We start from the raw sequence: 25,687 nt of genomic DNA, 5'->3' as shown, positions 1-25,687 counted from the left end.
CCTAAGGAAAAAATCAGAGAGGCGAATGTTTACCGCATGAAGAAAAGAAAGCACACACATTTGGTAACAAGTGATTGAGAGCTGGGCCCTGTGGTGGTTTAAATGAGAACATCCCCCATGGACTCCAAGTATTTGGACATTTTGTGCTCAGTTGGTGGTACGCTTTTGGGAGGAGGTAAGGCCTTGCTGGAGGAAGAATGTCACTGTGGGCAGGCTTCGTGAGTTCTTAAGCATTGCCAGACTTCCAGTCATTCTCTGCTTCCTGTGCCTGCTTGAAGGTGTGATCATTAGGCTTGCTCTTCCAAATGCCATGCCTTTCCCATCTTTATGGGCTCTAACCCTCTGAAACGTAAGCCCAATAAACTCTTCCTTCTATAAGTTCCCTTGGTCCTGGTGTTTTATCACAGCAACAGACAAGTACCTAATGTAGGCAGCATGCTGTAATTCCAGGTCCTTGGGGGGCATAGGTGGGAGGAGCACAAACCTAAGTCCTATTTGGACTATATAGCGAGTTCAAGGATACCCTGTGGATCTTAGCAAGATCCCATCTCCAAATACAAAGTGGAAAAAGGACTGGGGTGTAGCTTAACGGCAGAGCACTTGCCAAGCATGTACAAAGCCATGAACTCTTCAGCACCACAAATATAACAAAACCAAACCAACCAAAACCAAAATCAAACAACCCCCTGAAACAGCTCTAAAAACTCAGATACAAAACAAAAAAAGATTGAGTAAATGAAGTGTGCATATTTGGATATGGTATGGATACACTGATCTTATAGAAGCAAATATCCTTGAAATGAAATAGATTATATACTAAGTGAGAGAATGCATAATGTGATCTTATTTTATTCTATTTATCAACTGAGAGAATAGACTAGCCCCTGTCCTTTCTGCTGATGAAAAATGAAGATAATGAAAGCAGCACTCCCATTCCTTTTCCTGGTAGACCTGGAGGGCAATAGGAAAGAAAGCAAATGCAGTAGGAATGAGAGGACACGGGGTCATGAGGCAGCCAGAACAGGCACATAGCTACTCTTGGGAGGATGGGTGTATCTTCCCTTTCTGATAATTTTGTTAAAAAGTCATGAATAAGGACCCCATGATGGAAGGAATTCCATGGAGATAAACAGGTTTCTTTGTGCTGAAAACAGGGATCTGGAACTCCCTCTCTCCTGTGTCCGCTCTTGTTTCCTTTGCCCTCTTCCTGTGAAGGGCACACTAGCATCAGCAGAGAGTCTTGCTAAGAAAGACCTCTGATGCCTTTCCAGGTCTTGCATCTCAAATCCTGAAGTGGCTGTTGGGGAGTGAGTGTTAGAAGCTCTAGTGGCTGAGTGTGACTTCTTCTTAAGAAGAGTTTCTGACTTGCTTAACCCCTCATAGTATTATTGGCTTAAGCATGAGCCTCTCTGGGGCAGGTTGGGACAGCAGCATTAGTTCACAATTACACTTTTCTGGGAAGGGGCTCTGTCTTTCTGGGGACATTTTCACTTTACAACTCGTCACACAGTAGGAGCTTGGTCAATGTCTCCTGTTCTTGGTTCTCTCGCCTATGAGGCCATTTTCCACTCGTCATTTCCAAATGCCAGCCAATGCAGTGCACCAGTCTAAAGGGCCTGGTTTTCATATAGGGTATGTTTATCTACATATTTTGGTAGAGTGGACTGGCTGAGAGGGAATGAGGAAAATACATTTGATTGTCACGTTTGAAAATCAGTCCTCCTGGCCTGTGCCCTATAGGGAGTTTTTTGCTCACAGTTTAAGCAGTTGAGTGGCTGGTCCCTTGCAGGATAAGATTAAAGGAACACATATGAGTAGACGGTAAAGCCTGAGAAAGACAGTGGCTTTTCCTAAACGGGTGATAAGCAGTTTCTGTAGATGGTGAGTCTCCTGGAATGAGCAATGAGAGTTGACAGAAAACACTGTACATTACCACACATCACTAAGTCAAATATCACTCCACAGCCAGACTGTGCTTCAGGGGTAGGGAACAGCTTCTGCAGATAACCAGCGGCCCCTTCCTTTGTTCCCATTGTTCAGGTGAAATCAAGTGGATGGGCTGTAAGATCACTGGTGTTTACTTGCTTGCTAATCTCCCATCTCCCAAGTTAATTTTTTAAAACCTACCTAGTTTAAAGAAAAAAGAAAAGCAGAACTGAAGAACACTGACCACTGAATGCATCTTCACCGAAGTTAACGCAGAGCACAGGACAGCACATGATGCACCATGGTTCTACCCAATGAACCCTGCTTGGGACTGGTTCCTAGAATAACTTGAAACTAAGTGAAATGCCTGACATTCCTTGTCCTAAAGAGTTTGTATTTCCCAGCATTGGTCAGGCACATCAGGCACATACATCAGGAGAGAACACACCAGTGTAGGAAATTCTGTTTGGAAGGAACAACAGTTTACTTACACATTTTTTTTTTTTTTTTTTGAGAATGGACAATAAAAACAATGCTTTTTTTTTTTTTTCTGACTTTTCCTATATAGCTATTATCCTGGGTAGTATCAGTTCCTAACCTTTCTTGAAAAGGAGCGGTATATTCTCCTTCCCTGAATACTTGGGCTCAGGCAGCCCAGCTGGCTCACCGTAGGGCCTTATCAGTTGAAGTCAATAGGGCACACACAGCCTGTGACTCTGCTCCAGGCTGTGGGCTGTGGGCAAGGTTTCCTCACTCACGGGAAGTGTGTGGAGTAAGAACAAGAAGACCTCTTCTAGGGGCTGTGTGCTACCCGGATGTGCACTAGGAACCAACTCACCTGTTCTGGGACCATAAGGACTCTTGTTTATACTCTCTGAAAGGCATGGTTGAAAAAGAGTTTGCATGGTGGTGCATACATGAATCTCTGCACTTGGGAAGCTGAGGTAGGAGAGACTGACAAATAGACATAGTATTAAACTGACTTCTAATGACTTGTTATACCCATGGACTGATGCATCTCTCAACTCTCACCTGAACTTTCTCATGCAGCAGATGGTGATTAACACAGAGACCCACAACTGGTCAACATGCAGAGAATCAGAGGCTGCAGAGTGCTCAACCCTAAATAGGACACCTATATCAAACCTTGGCCTCTCAAGGCTTAGGGATCATTGCAGAAGAGGGGGGCAAGAAAGATTGTAAAAGCCAGAGATTGTGGAGGCCCACACAGAAACAGGGTTTTCCATACAGCAGGTCAGTTACTCATATGAACTCACAGCAATGATGACAGAACAGCATGGACAAGTCTCATGTAAGCTCAAGCAAGACAAAATCCCAGCATAGAGTGGGGAAGTGGGTAGGAAGCCTCAACCCTAGCTGAGGAACTATTGGTAACCAAAAGCTGCTGGGAGAGGAAGAGTCAGTCTACTTTAAGGATGTGGAGCTGGGTATGTTAACCAGGCTCCAGTGGATGAACTCACACCAAGGGGTGTTTGCGGACACAAATTAGACTTCACACACACACACACACACACACACACACACACACACACGCTAATATAATTAATATGAGTACATGAAATTGGGTTTTTTAAAAAAAATTTTATCATTTTTATTTTATGTATATGAGTATACTGCCTGCAAGTGCATGCATGTCATGCAATGCCCAGAGGTCAGAAGAGGGAGCTGGATTCCCTGGAACTGGAATTACAGATGGTTACTACTTGCCATGTGGGTGCTGGGAACTGAACCTGGGTCCTCTGCAAGAGCAGTCAGATGAACCACCTCTCCAGCCCCTGGGTGGGGTGTATTAAGAGAGTACATACAGGGGAGGGTGTCCAAATATGATCAAAATATATGAAATTTGCAAAGTTCAATAAAAAGTTTTAAAAAAGAGAAAGGGGTCAAACCTTCCAGTGTTCAGAGAGCTGGTGGAAAATTCCAAGAATTGCTGCCTCTGTGCATGTGGGCAGCAACAGACCACTTTTCAGTAGAGCACCAGCTTCTATGAGCATACTACAGCGAGCCCTGGAGCAATGGGCCAGAACTATGTGAGTTTTGAAATTATTTAGCCCAAACTGTGACTTATGTATGAAATGTCCAATTAAAAGATGTTGGTAACTCATTAAAAACAGGCAACAACAGGAAGGGTAGGTTCAGTGTGTAAAGTGCTCACTGTGTAAGCACGAGGACCTGAGTTTGGATGCCCAGCATCCACCTGTAGTAGAATGCACCTGCAGCCCAGCTCTAATGGGGAGGAGAAAGGATGATCCCAGGAGCTCCCTGGTCCAACACTGTAGTCAACACAGTAACACAGTGAGCTCCATTCAATGAGAGTTCCTGCCTCAAAAAAAAAAAAGTGGTAAGCAACAAAGACTCTAGCCCCGTAAGTGCACGCACACACAACACCCCAATTTAGCTAAAATTTTATTTACTTATTCCTATTTATTTAATTTAGACAGGGTGTCCCTGGAGTCCCAGTTGGCCTGAAGTCCCTTATGTAAACCAGGCTGGCCTCAATTTCACAAAGATCCGCCTGCCTGTGCCTCTCAAGTGCTGGGATTAGGGCATGCACCACCATGCCTGGCAAAATCTTCATTTTTCCATCTAATAAAGGAGACCACAAAAAATAAAGCTGGTAGCATTTTATTTAGTGAAATCACTCACAAGTTGGGCCTTCTAAAGTCACTCTCATATATATAATTCTTTTGTTTACATAGAAATACAAAATTTCAGCTACTCAAAACTAATATTCTTGAAAACTCTCCAGAATGTTCCGTGTAACTCCACTTCACCCTTGCTTTCAGGTAGCATTCTGACTCTCATCTTTGTTGAGATTTTGGATCTGTCTAGCCTTTGCATCAACAGTAAACTGACATAAGAGAACAGCCCATGGCAAAGCCAGAGCTGCATAGCTGCCTGTGCAGGAAATGGTACGAACAGTAGGAACGTTCAGTTGAGCAGAATAGAGTTGCAAGACACACACACACACACACACACACACACACACACAATCTTTTTGAGACAGGGTCTTGCTATGTAGCCTGGGCTGGTCTGGAACCCACAACCCTCCTGATTCAGCTTCCCAAGTGTAGGGATTACAGGAATATACCAAAATCCACCAAACAGTATTTTAGGCATTTTCTTCAGAATATTAAATTTATATAATTATACTCATTCTAAGATTATGGTAACTAAGATTCAGAGGGAAGAAGCAAATTGCTTAGAGCAACAACTTGAGGTTTCCAGTTACAGTATGGCCTCAGTTCAGCAGCTATTTATGACAGCTTGTTCCTTCCTTACCAGGATTGACTTTAGGGTACAACACTGAATACACAGTTCTTGTCCAACACAGACTTTTATATGACAGTAAAGAAGACACAAAGGTATATTTTCAAATGGGACTACAGGAGCAGTTATGGCAGACTGCTTTGGAAGTCCTGAGAGTAAGCATGCCCACAGGTTGCCAGAGAGATTTTTTACAAAGGATACTCTACCCTGGACTCGAATGAATGAGTGAGAATCAGGCAATCAAGAAAGAGCAGAATATTCTAGGTAAGGAATAAGAATATGAATAGACATGAGAGAAACTATGTGTGGTGCTTTTAGCAAATGGAAAGCAGGTGAGAGTTTCTGTCTGCTCAAGTTGTAGTTGAATAGCAGCAGTGGGGTGTCTGCCATGGCCTGGAGAGGATGCTATCAGATTTGGGTTAGCAAAGACACACTTGACCAGGTAGGAGATGGAAGGGAGCATATCTAGAGGTTTTTAGGATGCTTAGTTGTTTGCAGCAAAGTTTTCCCTGGAAAGACAGAGCACTGTTGTGTGCAGAGAACAGACTTCAAGTCCTTACCTCCTAAAGGAGAGCAGGGCAGGCCACTGTGCTCACAGTGCTGGCCAGCATCATGCATGCATGCCTCTTCTGAAGAAATAAAGAAGGACGCGTTGTTGGCAGAAATCACAAATTTATTAACTCTTAAATATACCAATCAGTCATTTACCATTATGGTAAGAAATATATACAGTATCCTATGGTAAACTGCAGTGTTTCAAAATGATAGAAGATGATGAATGTGTAATTAACTGTGGTGGGGAGAACCAATCACAATTTCCTTACGTCTTGGTGTGGGAGACATATGGGATCTATAGCAATGCTTCAACACCACACACATGCTAAGTTACAAGTGTAAAAAAAACCACAACCCCCTCTACCCCTATTTTTTTTATTTTTAAATATATGTGTGCCACGGAGAGCCGCTTCACAGAAAGGTAAACGAAGTTAAGAAGGGAAAATTGAGGCCATCACTTTTTCACAGATCTCACTGGCAGGTTAACACAGCTCAATACGTTGACTGTATATATTTACTTTAAATATATGTTGTTTTAAATTGTGTAATAATTGTCAGAAAAGCTTCAACCCATCTACCATACATTCACTAGCAACAATATCTAAAATGATAAGCAATCAACACTGAAAGGTAAAGTGAGAAAAAAGAGGGGGGTGTCTTGTATTTGTTTCCCTTCTGCTTTAAAAACAGGCTTCTAAGAACTGTGGGTAACTACAGCTAAAGTAACGCTGATGGGAACTCCATGCAGTACAGAGCATTTCAGGGCAGAGAAACAGTCTCACAGAAACTGAACTAACAAAGAAGACACGGGAAGCGCTAAGAAAATCTGGGCATTTCCCTTTTCTTTTGCTTTACTTCGAAAGTCCTAACTCCTTGGGGAAAAACAACGATATTGTGACTGAGGAGGGAAGCTAAAAGATCACAAGTCACAAAGCTCCAGTATACAATGCATATGAGAATGGGAAGCATGACCAAGCTCTTCAACTTGAGAATGCTAGCTACTGACATGAGCAGGATTCCACAAGGTTCAGACCAGCCCTTTGCACAGAACCCTGGTCACGCTCCACTTGTCTTCTGGAAATTTCCCCAGTCAGTAAGATCCAGAAAGTTACAGCAGAGGCATACTGCTGTTAGCCTAACAGTTAGTTCCTGCAATTTTAACATGGTTAGGATAACTAGTACAAGTGGGAGCATAGGCTAAATTAAAAACCTTTTGATAAAATCTTCAATTTTGTGAAAATGACGGAAGTGCTAGTTTTGCTCCCTCCAAAAGGCCTTGATTTTCATTTTACTTTCATTATGCAAATCTCACTTATTCTTTTCTTATATACTACCCACCAAAGAAAGAAAGATAATAATGAAAAGGATGGAGAAACCAAAGAAAATAAAAAAGAAAAGCAGAGGAAAGGAGCAAGGGGATGGGGTAAAGCAAAGAGAACAGGACACAGAGTTGAGGAAGGAAAAAAAAAAATCAGGCAGTTCCTAGAGCTTCGTGTCCATGATCAGACTTGTAAATGATGTGAATTCTTCCCATTTACATGGTTTGACCCAGAACATGGCTTTGATGGTAGTTCATCAACTGACTCTTGCTTCTATATTCACATGGGATTTTACCTATATAACCACTCACTTATGTAACATCAGAACTTTCAGATAAAAGTCATCATTTTTACCAGGATTTCACCAGGAAACTGAAGGTATATTATTTTGCCTTAAAAACCAAAAAACATGATTTTGTGCAATTATGGTGCTAATAACTGTATTAAATGCAAATTCTCTGCATGTGAAAAAAAAAAAAAAAGCAGCAAGCAACAATTGATGCACAGTGACGAGCACCCAGACATGAGCGCTTGAGGAATACACCTATGCACCTGGACTCGCACAGACCCACATGGCTCCATTTCATGACAAAACCGAGGCAGGACTTTACCACTAAATACAGAAGTGTACCCTCTCTTAGGGTACACGGTTCTCAGATTCTGATCCTTTCAGATCCAAGTACCTTTTTTTTTTTTGCCATATATGTTTTCTTTTAATTTTTTCCATTTTGAAGTGTAGTTCCACTTATAGTTAGAAGATGGGTCAGAGAGCCTCTGTCCTCTTTGCTCATTGTCTCCCAGTAGTAATTTGCAAGTCTACAGTACAGTTTCACAGCCACAATATTGTCACTAATACACTCAGGATACAGAATGTTGCCATCACCAGGACTGTTGTGATGCCCATTTGCAGCCACTCACTCCTTTCTGCCCTTGGCCCCACACCCCTGGCAACCACCAATCTGTTCTTTATTCCTATAATTTTGCCATTTAAAATGTTAAGTAAATGAAATCATATAGTATATAAATGTTCAAGATTGGCTTTTCGCAGCATAATTCTTTGGAGACCCACCCAGGGTGCTGCATGTGTTAACAGTTCACTCTCTTTTCCTTGCCAAGTTCCCTATGTTCCTTGCTATGGAGGTGTCAGTTTAAGAATTCCCCCTTTAAAGGACATCTGTGTTTCCAGTTATGAGCTAGTACAAAGCTGCTATAAACAAACAAAACCAAAAACAGAACAAAAAGCCAAAATAGATTAACGGCAGAGCTCTAGAAAGATTTACATTTTTCTTACAAACTGTCGTCCAGAGAACAATGATTTTAGTTAAATCTTTCAAATCTTGGCTTAAACAGATAAACTTCATGAATCAATTGAACTTATATCATTGTGGAATTTTCTTGCCTGCCCTCTCCTTATTGTTTGCCAACAGTAATTTCAGTTTGCATGGACCATCCATCTGGTAGTTGGAGTGTAAATGATGTGTAGGAAGGAATCTATGACAAGGTGACGCATCACATATGCTTTACATGTAGGACCTTCACAACTTCATGCACTCAGAAACATGCATGAAGAGGAGGAGAGCACATCCTAGGGTTACCCTCCAGATGCCTTGAGAACAGAATGCAGAGCTGGCACTGCTGAAAATTAGCTGAAAGGAGAAAGGGGGGGGAAGAGATCAATTATGCTGTCTTTACAAAATACCAAACTTTTGCCACAGGTAATACTACAGTTTTATAACTTAGCTAAAGTTCAGGTTTGAAGGATAAGATCTTTACCTGTGATCATTAGAAGATAAAATATTCATGTTCAACAAAGACATAAAATGGACAATCAATAGTATCTATATATTTACACAAAGTCAAGTGAAAAAGAAAGAAAAGGCAGCACAGGCCTCAATTGTGATATTAAATATACGTTTAAACATTCATATTGATCAGACAAATTTTAGTAAATTCATATTAGTATTTGGTTGAAAGAAACTTAAAGTTCAAGTTATTCCTGAGCTTGTGTCTTCTTTATATCAACAGGGTATAATGAAGCCTCAACAGTGGGGAAATCATGATTATTATTATTCAGTTCTTTTTTTTTTGGTCTTTTTGAAGCAGGGTCTCCCTGTAGCCCCAGCTGTCCTGGAACTCACTATGTAGATCAGGCTGGCCTTGAACTCACAGAGATCTGCCTGCCTCAGCCTCCCAAGTGCTGGGACTACAGGCGTGCGCCACCGCCTTGGCTTATTATTCAGTTCTTTAGAGGAACAGTTGAGAGCCTTGTTTCTTAAAAGTGCCCTGTCATGGGAAAATATAAACACCACAAAATTTCTGTACCCTAAGCCCAGTTTAAGAGAGAAATTTTCAGAAACCACAGCGCAGTCAACTTTCAGTTATCCAGGGAATTGCCTCTGTATTTCCAGTGTAGCTGGACATCCTGTTGTGGCCTGCCTTCCTACTCTAGCGCCGTTGACCTCAGGCATCTCATGCTCACATATGTATTAACTTCTGCCAAATGTTAAGCAGAACTGTAACTGCAAAAAATTTGAGACACCAAAGGATTCTAAAGCGTAATATAAACTGGTCTAGATAACTGAGAATTGTCTGAATTAACCTAGACATAACTGACTTTTAATGTGAGAACTCCAAGATGCTAAAATGGTGCAACCCAAATGTTGGAAAAAGGTCCTTCTTGGTGTTTATTACCTTTAACGTAAGGGTGATATGATAAAAGTGGTGCTGAACATTAGAATGAAGGTCTCACACAAAATTGCAATGGATTTTCAAAGACCTTATATGTGTTTCCTTAAGTCTAATGCTGAACAGCCGTCCACAAAAGGAAGAAAAACACCCACGCAGTTTTCTAGTCATTAGCTCCCATTGCAACGAGTCATGGGCAGGATGCTATTTACAGGACTCATATGTTTTGCCACAGAGAGGTGTCTCCTGAGAAGTTCTCTTTCTCATTTGGAATACAGGCTGGCCTATTAAGACAGGCCCCATTTAAGCCACCTGGAAGAAAGGAAGTTTTCTTAAATAGGCTCTATCCCATTAAAACTTCAGGAAATTGCAGAAAACCTAGCCCCCTGGTTCTGTACTAACATACCCATCACACCGATATTAACTAACAATTTGTGGTGTACCTCATTCAAAACACCTTATATGCACGTATGAAATTCTCAATTTTTTTTAAAGTTAAAAAAAAACAGAAACACTCAAAACCTTTATTTTCTTATTCCCTCTGTGTCTTCCTCTTGATCACACAGCTATTGTTTTAGGATGAATTTCAACCTTTTGTGTTATTTTTGGTTGGCTTGGTTTTTATTTTTATTGGTCCACTTTTTCATATATCCAAAAGTGATATATACTTATTAAGACTATAGAGAAGGCCTTTGAATACCACTATGTTTGATAATCTATCACCAAATCGAGAAATCATAACGGATTCTCTGGAGTAAACCTAGTGGCTGTTTGTATGGACCCGACTCCTTATTTCACATCCTTAACTCTTAACAGGGTATTCCAGCAAGAGACAACGAGTGGGCCGGACTTCTCCCAACTGGGACTAAACTCCCATCTTGCTTTCAGCTCATCCCACTTACTGATGCAACTGCTTCCCACCATCCCTCATTACTGAAGGGAGCTACCCTTCCTTCCTGTAGCCATGTACTTTTCTTCATGATGCTCCTTGTGTAAGATCTTGTTCAGAATTCTATCTTGTTTGCACAGTGGAGATGAAAACACTATAAACAGGTTGCTACATTAGTTATTCATTTCACTCAACTCTGAAATTGATTAGATAGCTCTTTTCCCATTGTGTTCGTGATTGGTTGTTTTCTCATGTAGAACATATGTTTCCTGCAGGCAATGCCTTTTACCATACACTGTACCCGGCATAAGAGAGGCACATGGAGATGTGAAATATATATTTCTCAGATTGTTGACTGGAAGTTAAACGTGACACCTGAGGTATGCTGAGGAGAGAGTACACTATACTACCTGATATTTTCTTTTTAAAGGTTGCCTTATAAATTTGTCTAATGTGAGTGAATGAGCCCCAGGGTTCATCCATGAAGCAAACTTTCTGGCAGTGTTGGAAATACTACCCTTTGGTTTCCTATCACATCCCTTTCTTCAGCCAGTTCGGAAAATGAAGTCACAACTATCTTACCTTATTACACAAACCGTATCAGCTTGATAGGGTATTTTCTAGTTTCTATTGAAAATTATTGAGCACTGCTTTATGGAAGACTCCAACCCACAAATGGCTGATCTGATTGACCCTTCCAGAGAACGGTAGACCTTTCCATGAAGGCCATTATTTCCACCAATATAAGCAATGACTAGCATTAAATATCAGGTTCCACCCCTTATCAGCAGAATATGTAGAAGGAGCTGGCCCCCAGCATGTTAACAGGGAAGCTGAGCACCTGTGAATATTTACTTGATGGGTACTGTTGGTGACCCTGAGCGATGAAAGTGAACGTTCTGCCACTTTCCATCCCGGCGGTGCCACACACGCGTCTCTTCCGACTGCATTGTCCTTGGCATCCCACTGCCGTCCATGTACTGTGTCAGCCGGATGTATGCTATGCAGGCCGCGTCGTCCCCCACCAGGTGCACGTGAGGGTTCAGGATGATAGTGTGAATTGGTTTATTGCTTTTGGACAAAGCTAAAAGAGAATAAGATAAAAAGAAAAAAAAATAAGATCCTATGTAGTCAAGGTTAACTCCAGTTGGGAATCAATGACTAGAATGGTATTCATTCACACCTTGATTTGTGGATCTATCTGTAGTAACTGAGTGTTGGGTACTGTATAAAGTAGACATAAGGAAAGAAAAAAACACAAAAGTCTATTTTCTCTGAGGTGTAGACCGTTTGTGCTATTCTGGCAAGTTTGATTCATTAGGCAGGGAAGCTGAAGAGATGCATTTACCTATAATGGGAAGGGACTTCAAACAGAAGTCATCGTATGGAGAGAGACAGAGAAGGCCTGGCCCACCTACACCGAGAAGTCTCTGTCTTTATGTGAAGGGCCCCTGGGGCAGTTGAAATGAGTGGTAGTATTTCTGTTAGAGAACACTTTACTTTCAGATCCGTTGGTAAAGAGTTGTCTCAAATTCTCCCCACATGTCCCTAACTACCAAATGCCCAGCTACTATCCTGTCTCTCTACATGATCTCACTATTTAGGAACTTAAAGGCCACTTCTCCACTCATCATAGGGCCAACTTTTCCTCCCTGCTTATAGTAGTTTGCCCAGCCAAATGTAGCAACACAAGCAATTTTTCACAGTCTCCTTGCCTGAGTCCCAGGGTCTCAACAGAACATTCTCAAACAGCAACACTTTTATTTTGTTGACTATATGATGTTAATTGTGGAGACAAACACCATACCACATCCATCAATTTGCCTTAAATTCAGGTTTCATAATGTAAAACACATAAATTTTAGCAAATGTAAATTACGATTGTACTTGATCAAACACTGGGTGTCTTTATTTTCAATTTTATGATTAACTTACAGAATTAGGACCTCACTAAAAAGTAACTAAATTTGAATACAACTTTAAAATTGTATTTTTGCCTAAGATATCAATTCATTTCATTCACCTCAAAACAAAAGTTATCAGTATAGTGTGAGATTTTCTTCTTTGTGATTAGGAAAAGGAGAATTACAAAGCCTCCTGAATCTTATCCACTGTCTGCTGAACACAGCATGCAATTAGAGTACAAATGAACAGCAACAAAATAACATGCTATTCATTTGTGTATTTTTTCATTCTGGAAAAAAACTTCAGCAGCATACTGTTTGTTATGGGGGAGCAGTCCTAGGGTCAGTTTGATTTTATTTTTCACATTAAGAATCTGAGCACAAGTGGCAAGGATCCGAGCGCAACTGATAATGATTAGTAATAATCAGATACATAACAGATTAGAGATGCATGCACTAACATCAGTGCTATTAGCAAAAACAATGTGTCTTTCTGTAAGAAACAGTATATTTTAAAATGAAATGGAGATCTTTTTTAAAGCTTAAAAGCTCATTCAATTTTATGCGTTACAGGGTTTATACTGAGTACAATATTGTATAACTGTATTAATTCAACTGTGAACCTAAAAATTTACAGCCGGTTTTGAAAGAGATGCATCTGAGCTCTGGAAATTGTTATTGAATATGTCAATGCTGTTGTAATGAAATGCTTCTTCTAATTATATTGTTATTGAATAAATAATTTTTTAAAAAGTACCAGACTGGTGGAACTAACCTTTATACACATATATAAAAGAATACGAGCTCTTTGGAAGGCAGTAGGTACCAGCCTGGACTCGTGTGACCCAGTTTAATGAAGTAAGAGCTAAGAAAAAGAAGAGTAAAGGGAATCCATATTTTACACCGAGTTTTTGGTTTTGCTTTGCTTCTTTCTTGCAGAAACTGTTTTTGCCAACTTATTCTGAAATATGTTTACTCTGAGACCACTAAAACATCTGCAATTTGAGTGGAAACACTTATCCGAACACTCATCTCTGATCACACTGAGTTTGAAAGCAAGAACTAGATGTGCACCAGTGTTCTTCCACACTGAGTGCCCTGGCACGCTGTGGCGTCTTTCTCTTTTCATATATTAGCAATCTTACAAAAACCCCAAATAATACATATTTATAACATTGTAGAGCTTATGTTATTTATTCACTAGGACTTAATGGGAGTTTTCATTTTTTCAAAGGAAGGTAATACTTTTCAAAGTACAATAAGCAGGTATGAAATACATACTTTTCAGTTCAAACATGAATAGTTTTCATGGTGGAAAATGCTGTAGGTAAAAATTCCTATTGCAGGAAAGAGCCAAAAAGTCTTCAAATTAGGAAGAAATTCAAAGAAAATTCATAAAGTCATGTAGTAGAATTTAGAATGAAGTACCATTTTCAAAGTAGAATCGGTGGAAGTCCATCCCTTCCACTAAGTTGCCCAAAGCTTCAGGTTCAAAGGCAGTAAGGCCTGGGTCACAGATTTTTCTGTGGTAAGAAAAACAATTCATCAATTAATGTGCTAACCATTTTGTTTCATATCTAAGCATTTTTGTTTATCAGTCAGTGAAGGAAAGAGACTGAAGAAAATCACTAAAATTATACAACTTCTATCATATACCTTGTCTAAATGTGTCAAGGAGCAGTCAATGCTCTCTCAGCTCTCACCAGCGAAACTTCCTCATGCAAGAGATGGTGATTAACCCAGCAAGGCACAACTGGCCAATGTTCAGAGAAAAGAGGTTGCAGAGTTCTTATCCCTGAATAGGACACCTATATCAAACCTCTGCTACCAGGCTCAGGGACCATTGTGGAAGAGCAGGCGGAAAGACTGTGAGAGCCAGAGGTGGTGAATGACCACAAGGGAACAGAGTATTCCAGACAGCTGGAAGTTACTCACAGGAACTTATAGCAATGGTAGCAGTATGCAAGCTTAAGGCAGACAAAATCCCAGCACAGACGTGGGGAAGGGGGTAAGAAGCCTCAAACTTAGCTGAGGAACTATTGGCAACCGATAACTACTGGGAGAGGGAGAGCTGGTTTTCTGTAAGGATGTGGCAGAGTATGTGAAATTGGGGAGGAGGTTATAAGAGGTGCAGATAGGGAAGGGCAAGATGATAAAAACATTTTGCATCAACTTTGCAAAAGTTCAACAAAATTATTTTTTAAAAATAAGCAGACTCCAAAAAGGCATTTTTCTTTTTAGTAACTGAATTACTGCAATTTTCATACAATATAATTTGATGGTATTTAGAGTCCCCCCCTTTTTTTTCCTTGTGATGGAAGCTCAAGAAAATACAAATATATGGGTGAATGAAATAACAGAAAGAATTCAGGACTTGAAAAGTGAGTTACAAAAGATAGAGAAATATTGAAGAAAACTCAAGGCAAAATAAAGATGGAATTGAAGTGAAAAACTCCATAAGTCAATTTGAAAAGAAAGGAGAAACTCTCACAAGTAGAATGAATGAAATGGAAAACAGAATATCAAGACTGGACAACAAAGCTTAAGAACTGGACTGCTCAGCAAAGACTTTAAAAAAACATTTAAAAACACACAGGACGGGAATACACAGGAAATGTGGGATACCATGAAAAGACCAAATTATCTATACATCATAGGCATACAGGAAGGAGAAGAATCTCAGGCCAATGGCATTGACCAGATCTTTAACAGGATTATAGAAGAATATTTTCCTAAATTAAAGAAAGACATACCCATACAGATACAAGAAGCATCCAGAACCACCAATCAGACAGGATCAGAACAGAAACTCCCCTTGGCATATTATAGTAAAAACACTAAATATACAGAACAAAGAGAGGGTACTGAAAGCTGCTAGAGAAAAACAATAAGTTATGTATAAAGAAAAACATCAGAATTATAGCTGACTTTTCAATGCAAACTATGAAAGTCAGAAGACCCTGGACCAAAGTATTCCCAGTTCTAAATGACCCTGGGTGCCAAACCAGAATACTTTACCCAGCAAAACTATCTACCATAGTTGAAGAAAAACAGAAAATTTTCCATGACATGAATAGGCTGAAAGAATTCATGTCCATGAACCCAGCCCTATTGAAGTAATACAAAGGACCTAAGAAAGGAATGATTATACCCAAGAGGTTACAGAAAGAAAACAAAGGAAAGTATAATTATGGAAAGAAAAAATAGGAACAAGAACACAAACAAACTAAAATGACAGTAACCAATATACATCTTTCAATAATAATTCTAGATAACAATGGCCTCAACTCCCCAGTAAAAAGACAAAGGCTAGTGAAATGGACTAAGAAACAAAACCCATCTTTTAGTTATCGTCAAGAAACTCATCTCATCCTCAAGGATAGACATTACATTAGGGTGAAAGGATGGAAAAAAAAATTCCAAGTAAATAGCACTAAGAAGCAAGTAAATGTTGCAATTCTAATATCTGACAAAATAAGCTTCAAATGAAAACTAATCAGAAGAGATATAGAGGGTCACTTCATTTTAAAGGATTGATCAAGAAGATATTACAATCATGAACACATATGCACCAAACTCTGGTGCACTCAATTTCATAAAAACAGTACTATAAGACCATAAAAAGCAGATTAACCCCAACTCTGTAATAGCATGTGACTTCAATATCCCACTATGTACAATAGACAAGTCAACTGGACAAAGAATAAGCAGAGAGACATCTGAAATAAATGACATCTTACATCAAATGGACCTAACAGACATCTACAGAATATTCCACCCAAGCACCAAAGAATACACTTTCTGCTCAGCAGTCCATGCAAGTTTCTCTAAAACTGATCACATACTTGGACAAACAAACCTTAACAAATACAAAAAAATCTGAAATAATTCTATGCATTCTATCAGACTACAGTGCAATAAAGCTTATTATAATCAACAGTGAAAGTTCTAGTAACTATATGAACTCATGGAGATTAAATAACACACTCCAGAATGATAAATGGGTCAAAGAAGAAATTAAAAAGCAGTCCCAAGAGGGAAGTTTATAGCTCTATGTGCCTACATTAAAAAAACAGAAAGAACACATATAAAGGACTTAACAGTGCAACTCAAGATTCTGGTAAGGCAAGAACAAACCAAACTCAAACTTAGCAGACGAGAAGAAACAGCAAAAATGAGAGCACTAATTAATGAAATAGAAACAAAGAAAACAACATAAAGAATCAATAAATCTAAGAGCTGGTATTTTGAAAAGATAAACAAGATGGACAGACCCTTAGCCCAGTTAACCCAAAGAAAATAAGAGCAAATCCAAATTAACAAAATCAGAGATGAAAGGGGAAACATCACAACGGACAGCAAATAAATCGAGAACATTATAAAGGAATACTTTAAAAACCTATAGTCTATTAAATTTGAAAATGTAAACATAAATTTATAAAGTAATGGCCACCACCAAAGTTAAACCAAGAGGAGATCAACAGCCTAAACAGACCTACAAGAAGGAAATTGAAACAGTAATACAAAACCTCCATACTAAAAAAACCCCAGGCCCACATGGATTCACAACAGAATTCTATTAGACAGTCAAAGAAGATCTACAACCAATACTTCTTAAATTATTTAAAAAGATAGAAACAGAGGGAGAACTCCCAAACTTCTTCTATGAAGCCAGTATCACTCCAATACCAAAACCAGGCAAAGACACAACAAAAAAGAAAACTAGCGAACACAGACATAAAAAAGAAACTTAGCGAACATAGACATAAAAATTCTGAACAAAATACAAAACTACCTACAAACACACATAAAAAAGATCATCCACATGATCAAATTGGCTTTATTCCAGAGATGCAGGGATAGTTTAATATATATGTCAATAAATGCAATAAACCATATAAATGAACTTAAAGACAAAAATTACATGGTCACCTCAATAAATACAGAGAAGGCCTTTGACAAAATCCAACATGCATTCATGTTAAAAGTCCTAGAGGGAATTGGACTGGAGGGACTATACCTCGACATAATTAAAGCTATATACAACAAACCCACAGCCAACATCATTCTAAATGGAGGAAAAACTGGAGGCATTCCCATTAAAATCAGGAACCAAAGATGTTTAGTATCTCCACTCCTTTGCAATATAGTGCTTGAAACTCTTACTACAGCAATAAGACAAGAGAAGGAAATTAAAGGAGTACTAATTGGAAAAGAAGAGGTCAAAGTATCGCTATTTGCAGGTGATATGATACTATACATAAGAGAGCCCCAAAATTCCACCTGAAAACTGCTACAAATGATCAATACTTTCAGCAAAGTGGCAGGTTACAAAATCAATTTACAAAACCCAGTAGCCTATTTATCAATTACAAGTAGTCAGAGAAAGAGTACATGGAAACCCTCCCAATTCAGAATAGCCTCAATAAAAATAGAATATCTAGGAATAAATCTAACCAAAGATATTAAATATCCCTATAATGAAAATTTTAATTCTTTAAAGAAAGAGGTAAAGGAAGACACCAGGAGATGGAAACCTACCATGCTCATGTATTGGCAGAATTAATACTGTGAAAATGATGCTCCTACAAAAAACAATCTATAGATTCAATGCAATGCCAATCAAAATCCCCATGACATTCTTCACAGAGCTAGGAAAAAAACATCCTAAAATTCATATGGAATCACAAAAGACCCTGCAATCTTGGGCAAAAAGATTAATGCTCGGGGACCATACCAGATCCCAAACTATATTTTTGAGCTATAGTCATAAAAACAACATGATTCCAGCACAAAAACAGGCACATAAATCAATGGAACATAACAGAAGACCCAAACATGAGTACATGCAATTTCAGCCACTTGATATTTGACAAAAGTGTCAAGAACACAAAATGAAGGAAAGACAGCATCTTCAACATCTTCAACAGCATCTTCAAATGATGCTGGCAAAACTGGATCTCCACCCATAGAAGAATGAAATTACACCCTTATCTTTCACCCTGCACAAAAGTCAACTCCAAATGGAGCAACATAAAACCAGAAACTCTGAAACTGTTAGAAGAAAACATAGGCAGTGCCCTACAAGACACAGGTGCAGGAAATGACTTTCTAAATTGGACATCAGTTGCACAGGCGTTATGACCAACAATAAGTAAACTGAAAAGCTTCTGCACAGCAAAATAAACAACGAATGAAGTAAAGAGGAAATCCACTAGGGGGAGAAAATTTTCACCTGCTACACATCCGACAGTGGATTAATATCCAGAATACACAAAGAACTCAAAACAAAAAACAAACGAAACAAACAAACAAAAAACCCAACCAACCAAACAAAGGAGCAAGAAAATAAGCGATCCAATAAAAAGATGAGCTAAGGACCTGAACAGAGCATTCTCAAATGAAGAAATAAAAACTGCTAAGAAACACCTTTAAAATGCTCAACATCCTTAGTAATTAGAAAAATGCAGATCAAAACCACTTTAAGATTTCATCTTACCCCAGTCAGACTGGCTAAGGTCAAGAGAACAAAAGACATTAAATGCTGGATATGGAGAAACAGGAATGTTCATTCAGTGCTGGTGGGAATGTAAACTCATGCAACTACTACAGAAAGCAGTGCGGAGAATCTTAAAAATCTAAGAGTGAACCTACCATGTGATCTAGCTACAGCATTCCTTGGCATATACCCAAAGGACTCATCCTACTGTGGAGATATCTGTACATCCATGTTTGTTGCTGCTCTTTTTTGTAATAGCTAAGAGATGGAAGCAACCTAAGTGCCCCTCAACTGATGAGTGGATAATTAAAATGTACTATATTTACACAATGGAGTTCTGTTTAGGGGTAAAGAAAGATAAAATTATGAAATTTGCGGGTAAGTGGATGGAACTAGAAACTGTGACACTAAGTGAAATAACACAGACTCAGAAAAACAAGTGACGTACGTTCTCTCTTTTTCAAATTTTAGCACCAATCCCTTATTTGTGAGTATATATCCTGATGTAAGAGAAGCCAGGAAAATGGAAAAGAATCACAGAGGTACCAGGAAAGACAGTCTGAGAGAGGGAGATAGGAAACAGATGTTACCGAGGGGGAAATGGGAATTTTCACCTGGGAAGGCAGAAGGGAAGGGCATACAAGGAACCATAGAGGTAAAGGGGAAGAAGGAGCTCAAGGAGCGGGTAACAGGAGACAAGAATTATCAAGGGGAAAATGGAGGTAATTTAACTGGAAATGGAGGAGGTAGTTTACACGGGGAAGACAGGAGAGAGAGAGAGAGAGAGAGAGAGAGAGAGAGAGAGAATAAATAATGCTTCAGTGGCATAAAAAGCCACCCCTGAAAAATATATACAATATCTGAACACGACTGCATGTGTATACCTGAAGGCTACATAACAAGAAACACAGTGCCAGACAGGAGAAACCTCCTTTTGAGTTGATGGTCAGGGTGGTCCAAGAGACTCCCAAAATAACACAGGCTATTGCCACAGCCCTTTACTACCTCTCAGGCCCTTATTCTGAAGACAGGGCATACTTAGGACATAGGACTTAGAGCAATGGAGTCAGAACTGACCTGGAAGCCTTTATCCTGAAGACAAGCTCTCATAACTCTAGAAGATATTATGCAAGCTGCTAAGGGAGAAAAATCAATCAATGGACCAACCCAGCTCCAAAGCCTAAATGACCACAACAGCGGACACAGCAAACTATCTCTATTGGTGCAGAAGTGGCACTTTTATCTAGTAGGTGATCAACAGCTATCTAATTCAACCTACAGCCCTCTCAATGGTAGGGAACTCATGGGTGGCAGTGTAAACAATAGCCAGATACACATGGCTTGCGAGGTCATAGATCCTAGAGGAAATCCTATCTCTGTCTTACTGTATGCTAAATATGGATCCTTATATTTATAGACAAGTATACCGTACAACACTCATCAAAGAAGCTTCTTTTTTGCAACAGATGGAGGCTATTACAAAGTTCCACAATTGGTCATATACAGAGAATATATGTCTGAGAGATGCCCAGCTCTGAGTGACACATCTACAGTAGAACCTTTACACCTAAGGCCCATGGAACGTAGCAGAACAGGAGGCAGAGAGAATACTGATACATCCCTCAACTCTCACCATTGAAGCTTCCTCATACAACTAAGTGTGATGCACACACCTGGCTGTTTTAGAGAAGAGACTGCAGAGTGCCCTGGATAGGACTCCTATACTATACCTCACCCATCCATGACTCAGGGACCATTGCAGGAGAGGGGGCAGAAAGATTGTAAGAGCCAGGGTTGGTGCATGAATATAAGGAAACAGAGGCTTTCAGGCCACTGGGAATTTGCTCATATGAACTTGCAGCAATGGTGACAGCATGCACAAGACCCATGAAAACTCAATCAGACAAAAGCCCAGCATAGAACAAGGGAGATGGGCAGAAGGCCATAACCATAGCCGAGGAGCTATTGGCAAAAATTACTGCTGGATGACGGAGAGTAGATATTCTTTAAGGGAGTGACTGTAGATAGGCTGAACTTGCATGAAAGGACACTTGGGTACAAATGCTTGACCAGAAAGGATTTAACATATATGACAGAATGCATGAAATTCAGTGGGGGAGGAGAGTGGATGGGGGATGGGTTCTAAATTTGATTAACATCTATCATATGAAACGCACAGTAACTGAATAAAAATATTAGAGAAAGAAAATACCCAGTATGTGAAAGCAAAGTAAATGGTGTGTGTGCTCACGTGTACGCCTCGAAGTCTCCATTGTTGATAGCTTCAATCAGTTGCTCAGTGACTTTGATGATCTCTTGCTTTCGTGCTAAAAGCAAAGACAGAGACGGTTGAGGACAAAGGGCAAAGGCATATAAGATGCTGCTGTAGTAAGGGACAAGCATGCTGTTCCTTTCTCCATAGTCTGGCTGTGTAAAGTGGGCAGCAATACCTGCCTTTCATGGGAGCTGTAAGAAGTACAGATTCTCAGGTCTTACCCCAGACCCACAGATTCAGAATCTGCATTTAACACGGCTCTCCTCATTTGCTAAGAAACTAGTCACCTGGAAGGTAAAATTCACTTTTGCTACATTAGTCAACTGGACTTTGCAAACTTTTTCCTGTTCACCATTAACAAATGTGTTACTGAAAACCTTAAGTTTAAAAAGTATCAAAGAACATCTAACATCAGAGTGAATATTTAATATTGCACTGAGACAGTCAACTTTGGGTAGTATTTGCATCTTACTGTTTAGGTCAAGCAAGCCCCTAGATGAGGACATCAGCACTGTGATAGCTATCACATTTAGATTCACGGCGTTTAGTAAATACTGTAAGAGGAGACCTGTGAATTGCTGCTGCAAATGTGGACACTAAGCAGATGGGAGGCCCTGTAAAACTGCTCAACCCAACAGACATTGAACATGACTGGGATATGTTCACAGCTGACAATAGGTAAAGTTAATTACTGTTCTGGTTCAGATCTCGCCCCTTAGCTCATTCTTTCCTGATCACACTGGCCTCCAGTGTTTCTTCTCTCTTCTTATACACTTGCAGTGCCTGTACCATCCATTGGGTGTCAAACATTTTTACATTAAAGCCCATTACTTGTTTGAGTTGTTATTAAACTGTACACTGTGCCAGCTGCCTTCCTAGTTAAACTGAAAACTCCTTATGAGCAAAGAACCTCTTTTCCTTTGTATTCTCTAAAAAGGCTTTGTTCAATGGTTTAAATGAAATGTGTTTAATATATTCGTGAATTTGATCAACTGAGACTAGTGATAATTTCTTGATAGAATATTAGTCTCACAGAGATCCACCTGCTTCCATCTCCCCAGTGCAGAGATTAAATGCACACAGCACTGGCACTATCTCACTGGGCTTTAAAAATATCTTAAAATTTTTATTATTTATTTATTATTTATTTATGTGTGTGATTGTATGCAACATATATGTGGCGTTACAGGTGGTTGTAAGTTACTGGACATGGGTGCTGGGAACCAAACTCAGTTCCTCTGGAAGTGAAGGAAACAGTCTTAACTGCCTGGGCCCACACTCCAGCCCCCATAATCAGGTAGCATATAAAATGATGATTAAAAACATGTTATGGACAAATTTAAATATCATTTTATGAGATACAAAAACATTACTACATAGGTTAGAATTCACAGTAGCTGTATAACTTCTAACTCCTATCAAATAGCAGAGCAGGGTTTCTTCGCACTTCTACACATCGACATTTGTTACCGCTGTTCATTTGATTGACATATTGACAGAATGGGAGAGTAGCAGCAGGGATGGCATGCTGCCAATGGCACATGACTTTAGTCACAGGCCTTGTCTGTGGCCTTGGCAGTGTGCATCTGACAGAAGCACATGATAGCAGACCTGATTCTGGAATATGAAGTACATCAGTGCGGAGCTGTTCAGAAGTCGAGTGGAAGAATGTGGCTGCCCATGTTTCCTCCTTCTATGAAAGCCTCATTTAAAACCAACAACACTTTTATCGTGTGGGTATGGCTGACTGGAAAACTATATTTGTAAACAGTGCCAATATTTTATTTTTTTAATTAAGGATTTAAAAATTATTGAATTTTTAGGATTTTCTTATCTTGATGGTATTTACATTCCCTCCCCTATCTGAACCTCTGCCCAATTTAATGTACTCTATTATATATGTAATAAGGTCTATAGAGTCTAATTAGTGTCCCCAAGTATTCTTCAGTTTGGGTCTGTCCACTGGAGCCTGGTTAACCTACTGAGAGTCCTTGAAAGAGACTGACTCTCCCTCCCAACAGTCATTGGTGGCCAATGGTACTTTAGCTAAGGTTGGAGCTTCGTATCTACTTCCCTGGGATTCTGTCTGGTTGAGCCTGCATGGGACTTGTGCATGCTGTCACCATTGCTGTGAGTTCATATGAGTAACTTCCCAGCTGTCTGGAAATCTCTGTTTCCTTGTGGTCATCCACCACTTCTTACAATCCTTCTGCCCCCTCTTCCTCAATGATCCCTGAGCCTTTGGATGCAGAAGTTTGATATAGGTGTCCTACTTAGGGATAAGCACTCTGCAGCCTCTTGTTCTCTGAACACTGGCCAGTTGTGGGTTTCTGTGTTAATCACCATCTGCTGTATAACAAGGGGTCCCACTGACCCTCAAACACTATTGGCAACTGTCCCTGCTCTTGGTTATCCACCAGAACCTGATGGCTACCATAACCCTATTGCTGAAGACACTGCATAGATGGGTTGTAGAATAAACAAGGAGAAATCAAGCTGGTGCTGACTTCAAAGCCTCATCTCTACTGGCTAGCATCCAGTGCTGGAAGGTGCTACACATGCTAATGGAAGGAAGAAATAATCATCAGCCTTACCCAGCTGTGAGTCCTGTGAACTGTAACAATGGGATTGGCAAAATATACTCACTGGTAAAACAGTGGCATGAACATTATGGGAGTAACCAACCACTTTCTCGTTAGATATAAGGTCCGCTTCATAGCTGACATTGATATCAGGCCTAGAAACCTGAGGCTAGACATGTCACAGGGCATAGGAGAGAGCAAATACCAGTTTTTTACTAAATGGTCATAGTATTAAATGGACTTCAAATGACTTGTTATATCCATAGATTAACGCATCTTTCAGCTCTCACCAGAGAAGCTTCCCTATGCAGTGCCAATATTTTAAAGTAACAGAAAAGAAAAAAAGATGAACACAAAATCTTGCTTGTGGGGCTTTATTAAGCTGTTTACAGAATGTGGAAACTTCAGGAACAGCTCTGGAGGGTCCTGAAAGCCCCATATCCCCTCATAGCAAATTATGGAGTCAGGAGCATGGTCAGTTACTCACATGGCCTTCTCTCACTCTGAACTACCACTGCCCAAATCTCATTTGGTCGCATGACACAACTGACTTTAGTTTGGGCCTCCATGATCAGAGCCACACAAACAGTCTTTCAGTTCTCATGCTTAGAAATAATGGTGTGTGAATTGACCAAATGAGACACGGGACTCAACCAGGATGCTTTTGTGCTGTACTATCCTGGAGGAGCTTGCTGAGTGCTCATTTCCCCAAGGGAAAGGAATTTGAATGAGTCATAATTGGGCTGGGCACATGACAGCCGGCACTTGGAAGGAAAGTTAGAAGGCTGGAAATGAATCATTTGTATATAGAACTTACCAGCTAGTAGCCACTAAGAGTTTGAGCCATTACTGTAAGTTCAGCATCTGACCTAGAGGGAGAGGGAGGGCTGGGTACCAGCTAGCTTTCCCCCATCAGCAGCAAGACTAGGGGATAATCACTGTGCTAGGTCTTTGAGTAGCTGTTTTCTATGAAGAGTGTCTACTACTCTGACCTTCTGTCTTTCTGTATATAAGAAATGACCATTCTAGAAGTCAAGGTGGGGAGAGTTTGCAATGCATAACTAACCACACTAAGGAGAGGAGAGAGCATTGAGGCATTTCCCGACTGTCAGCTGCCCCTCTTACCCACAGCTAGGCGGATTACTAGCAGGTCCCAAGGAAATTTCTGAGGATTTCCAGTGTTGGGAAAGGGAGGAAAGGGAACTAATTGAGAGGGAAGGTTTACCTGCTGAGAGCCCTTCAATACAGACATATAAACATATTGGGTATGTTCTCCTAAACAAATTTACAGCACCTTTGACATTTACATAATCTAAAAAGGTCTGGAAGACTGTGAATGACTCTAGCATTTGAAGTAACAGATAAATAAACAAGTCAACAAACAAAACACACAATTGAGAGCCATCATGCCATAAGGGAGTGCACAGGTTTCAACAGATCTTCCATGCCCTTGGCTATGCTTTACGTTGTGAGAAGACACCACTCTTGCTGAGCAGACAACAGCAGCTATCCTGGGACTGTCCCAAAGGTTTAGGTATGCTGGTTTAGCCTTCCTCTCATCTTGGAATCTTCTCATCCCTTCACTCAATATGTTGCTTGTTTTTCTTTATGCTGGAGATGGAGCCAAGAACCTCCCAAGTGCTCACAAATGCTCACCGTTTAGCCAGACCTTTTCTTAATTCTTTGACTGATCATGAGTTCTCATATTTGCTATGTTATCTAGCTAGAGACAAAGCTGGCCACCTGACCACAGGGACAATGG

General features: G+C 40.0%; 1 protein-coding gene across 15 annotated transcripts in view; it reads right to left on the bottom strand.

Annotated features, from left to right (window-relative positions):
* Window positions 1-5,872: 5,872 nt before the first annotated feature.
* Window positions 5,873-25,687, bottom strand: part of Camk2d (calcium/calmodulin dependent protein kinase II delta) — a 283,017-nt gene continuing 263,202 nt past the window's right edge. For 7 of the 15 annotated variants that reach the window (XM_008844496.3, XM_017800970.2, XM_008844499.3 and 4 more), the window contains 4 exons: window positions 21,320-21,395; window positions 13,998-14,092; window positions 11,507-11,749; window positions 5,873-8,737 (listed from right to left, as the gene is read on the bottom strand). In XM_008844496.3, coding sequence (XP_008842718.1) covers window positions 11,517-11,749; window positions 13,998-14,092; window positions 21,320-21,395 — 404 coding nt within the window. In that variant the 3' untranslated portion in view covers window positions 5,873-8,737; window positions 11,507-11,516. Of the gene's footprint in view, window positions 8,738-9,217; window positions 10,061-11,506; window positions 11,750-13,997; window positions 14,093-21,319; window positions 21,396-25,687 lie in introns of those variants that run through there. The other 8 variants (XM_008844497.3, XM_017800971.2, XM_008844501.3 and 5 more) reach the window with 5 other exon arrangements.

This window comes from Nannospalax galili, unplaced genomic scaffold, assembly GCF_000622305.1.
Source record: "Nannospalax galili isolate Female #2095 unplaced genomic scaffold, S.galili_v1.0 scaffold462, whole genome shotgun sequence".
Taxonomy (NCBI): domain Eukaryota; kingdom Metazoa; phylum Chordata; class Mammalia; order Rodentia; family Spalacidae; genus Nannospalax; species Nannospalax galili.
Note: the sequence above shows the minus strand (reverse complement) of the source record. Positions and strands in the feature narration are given on the sequence as shown.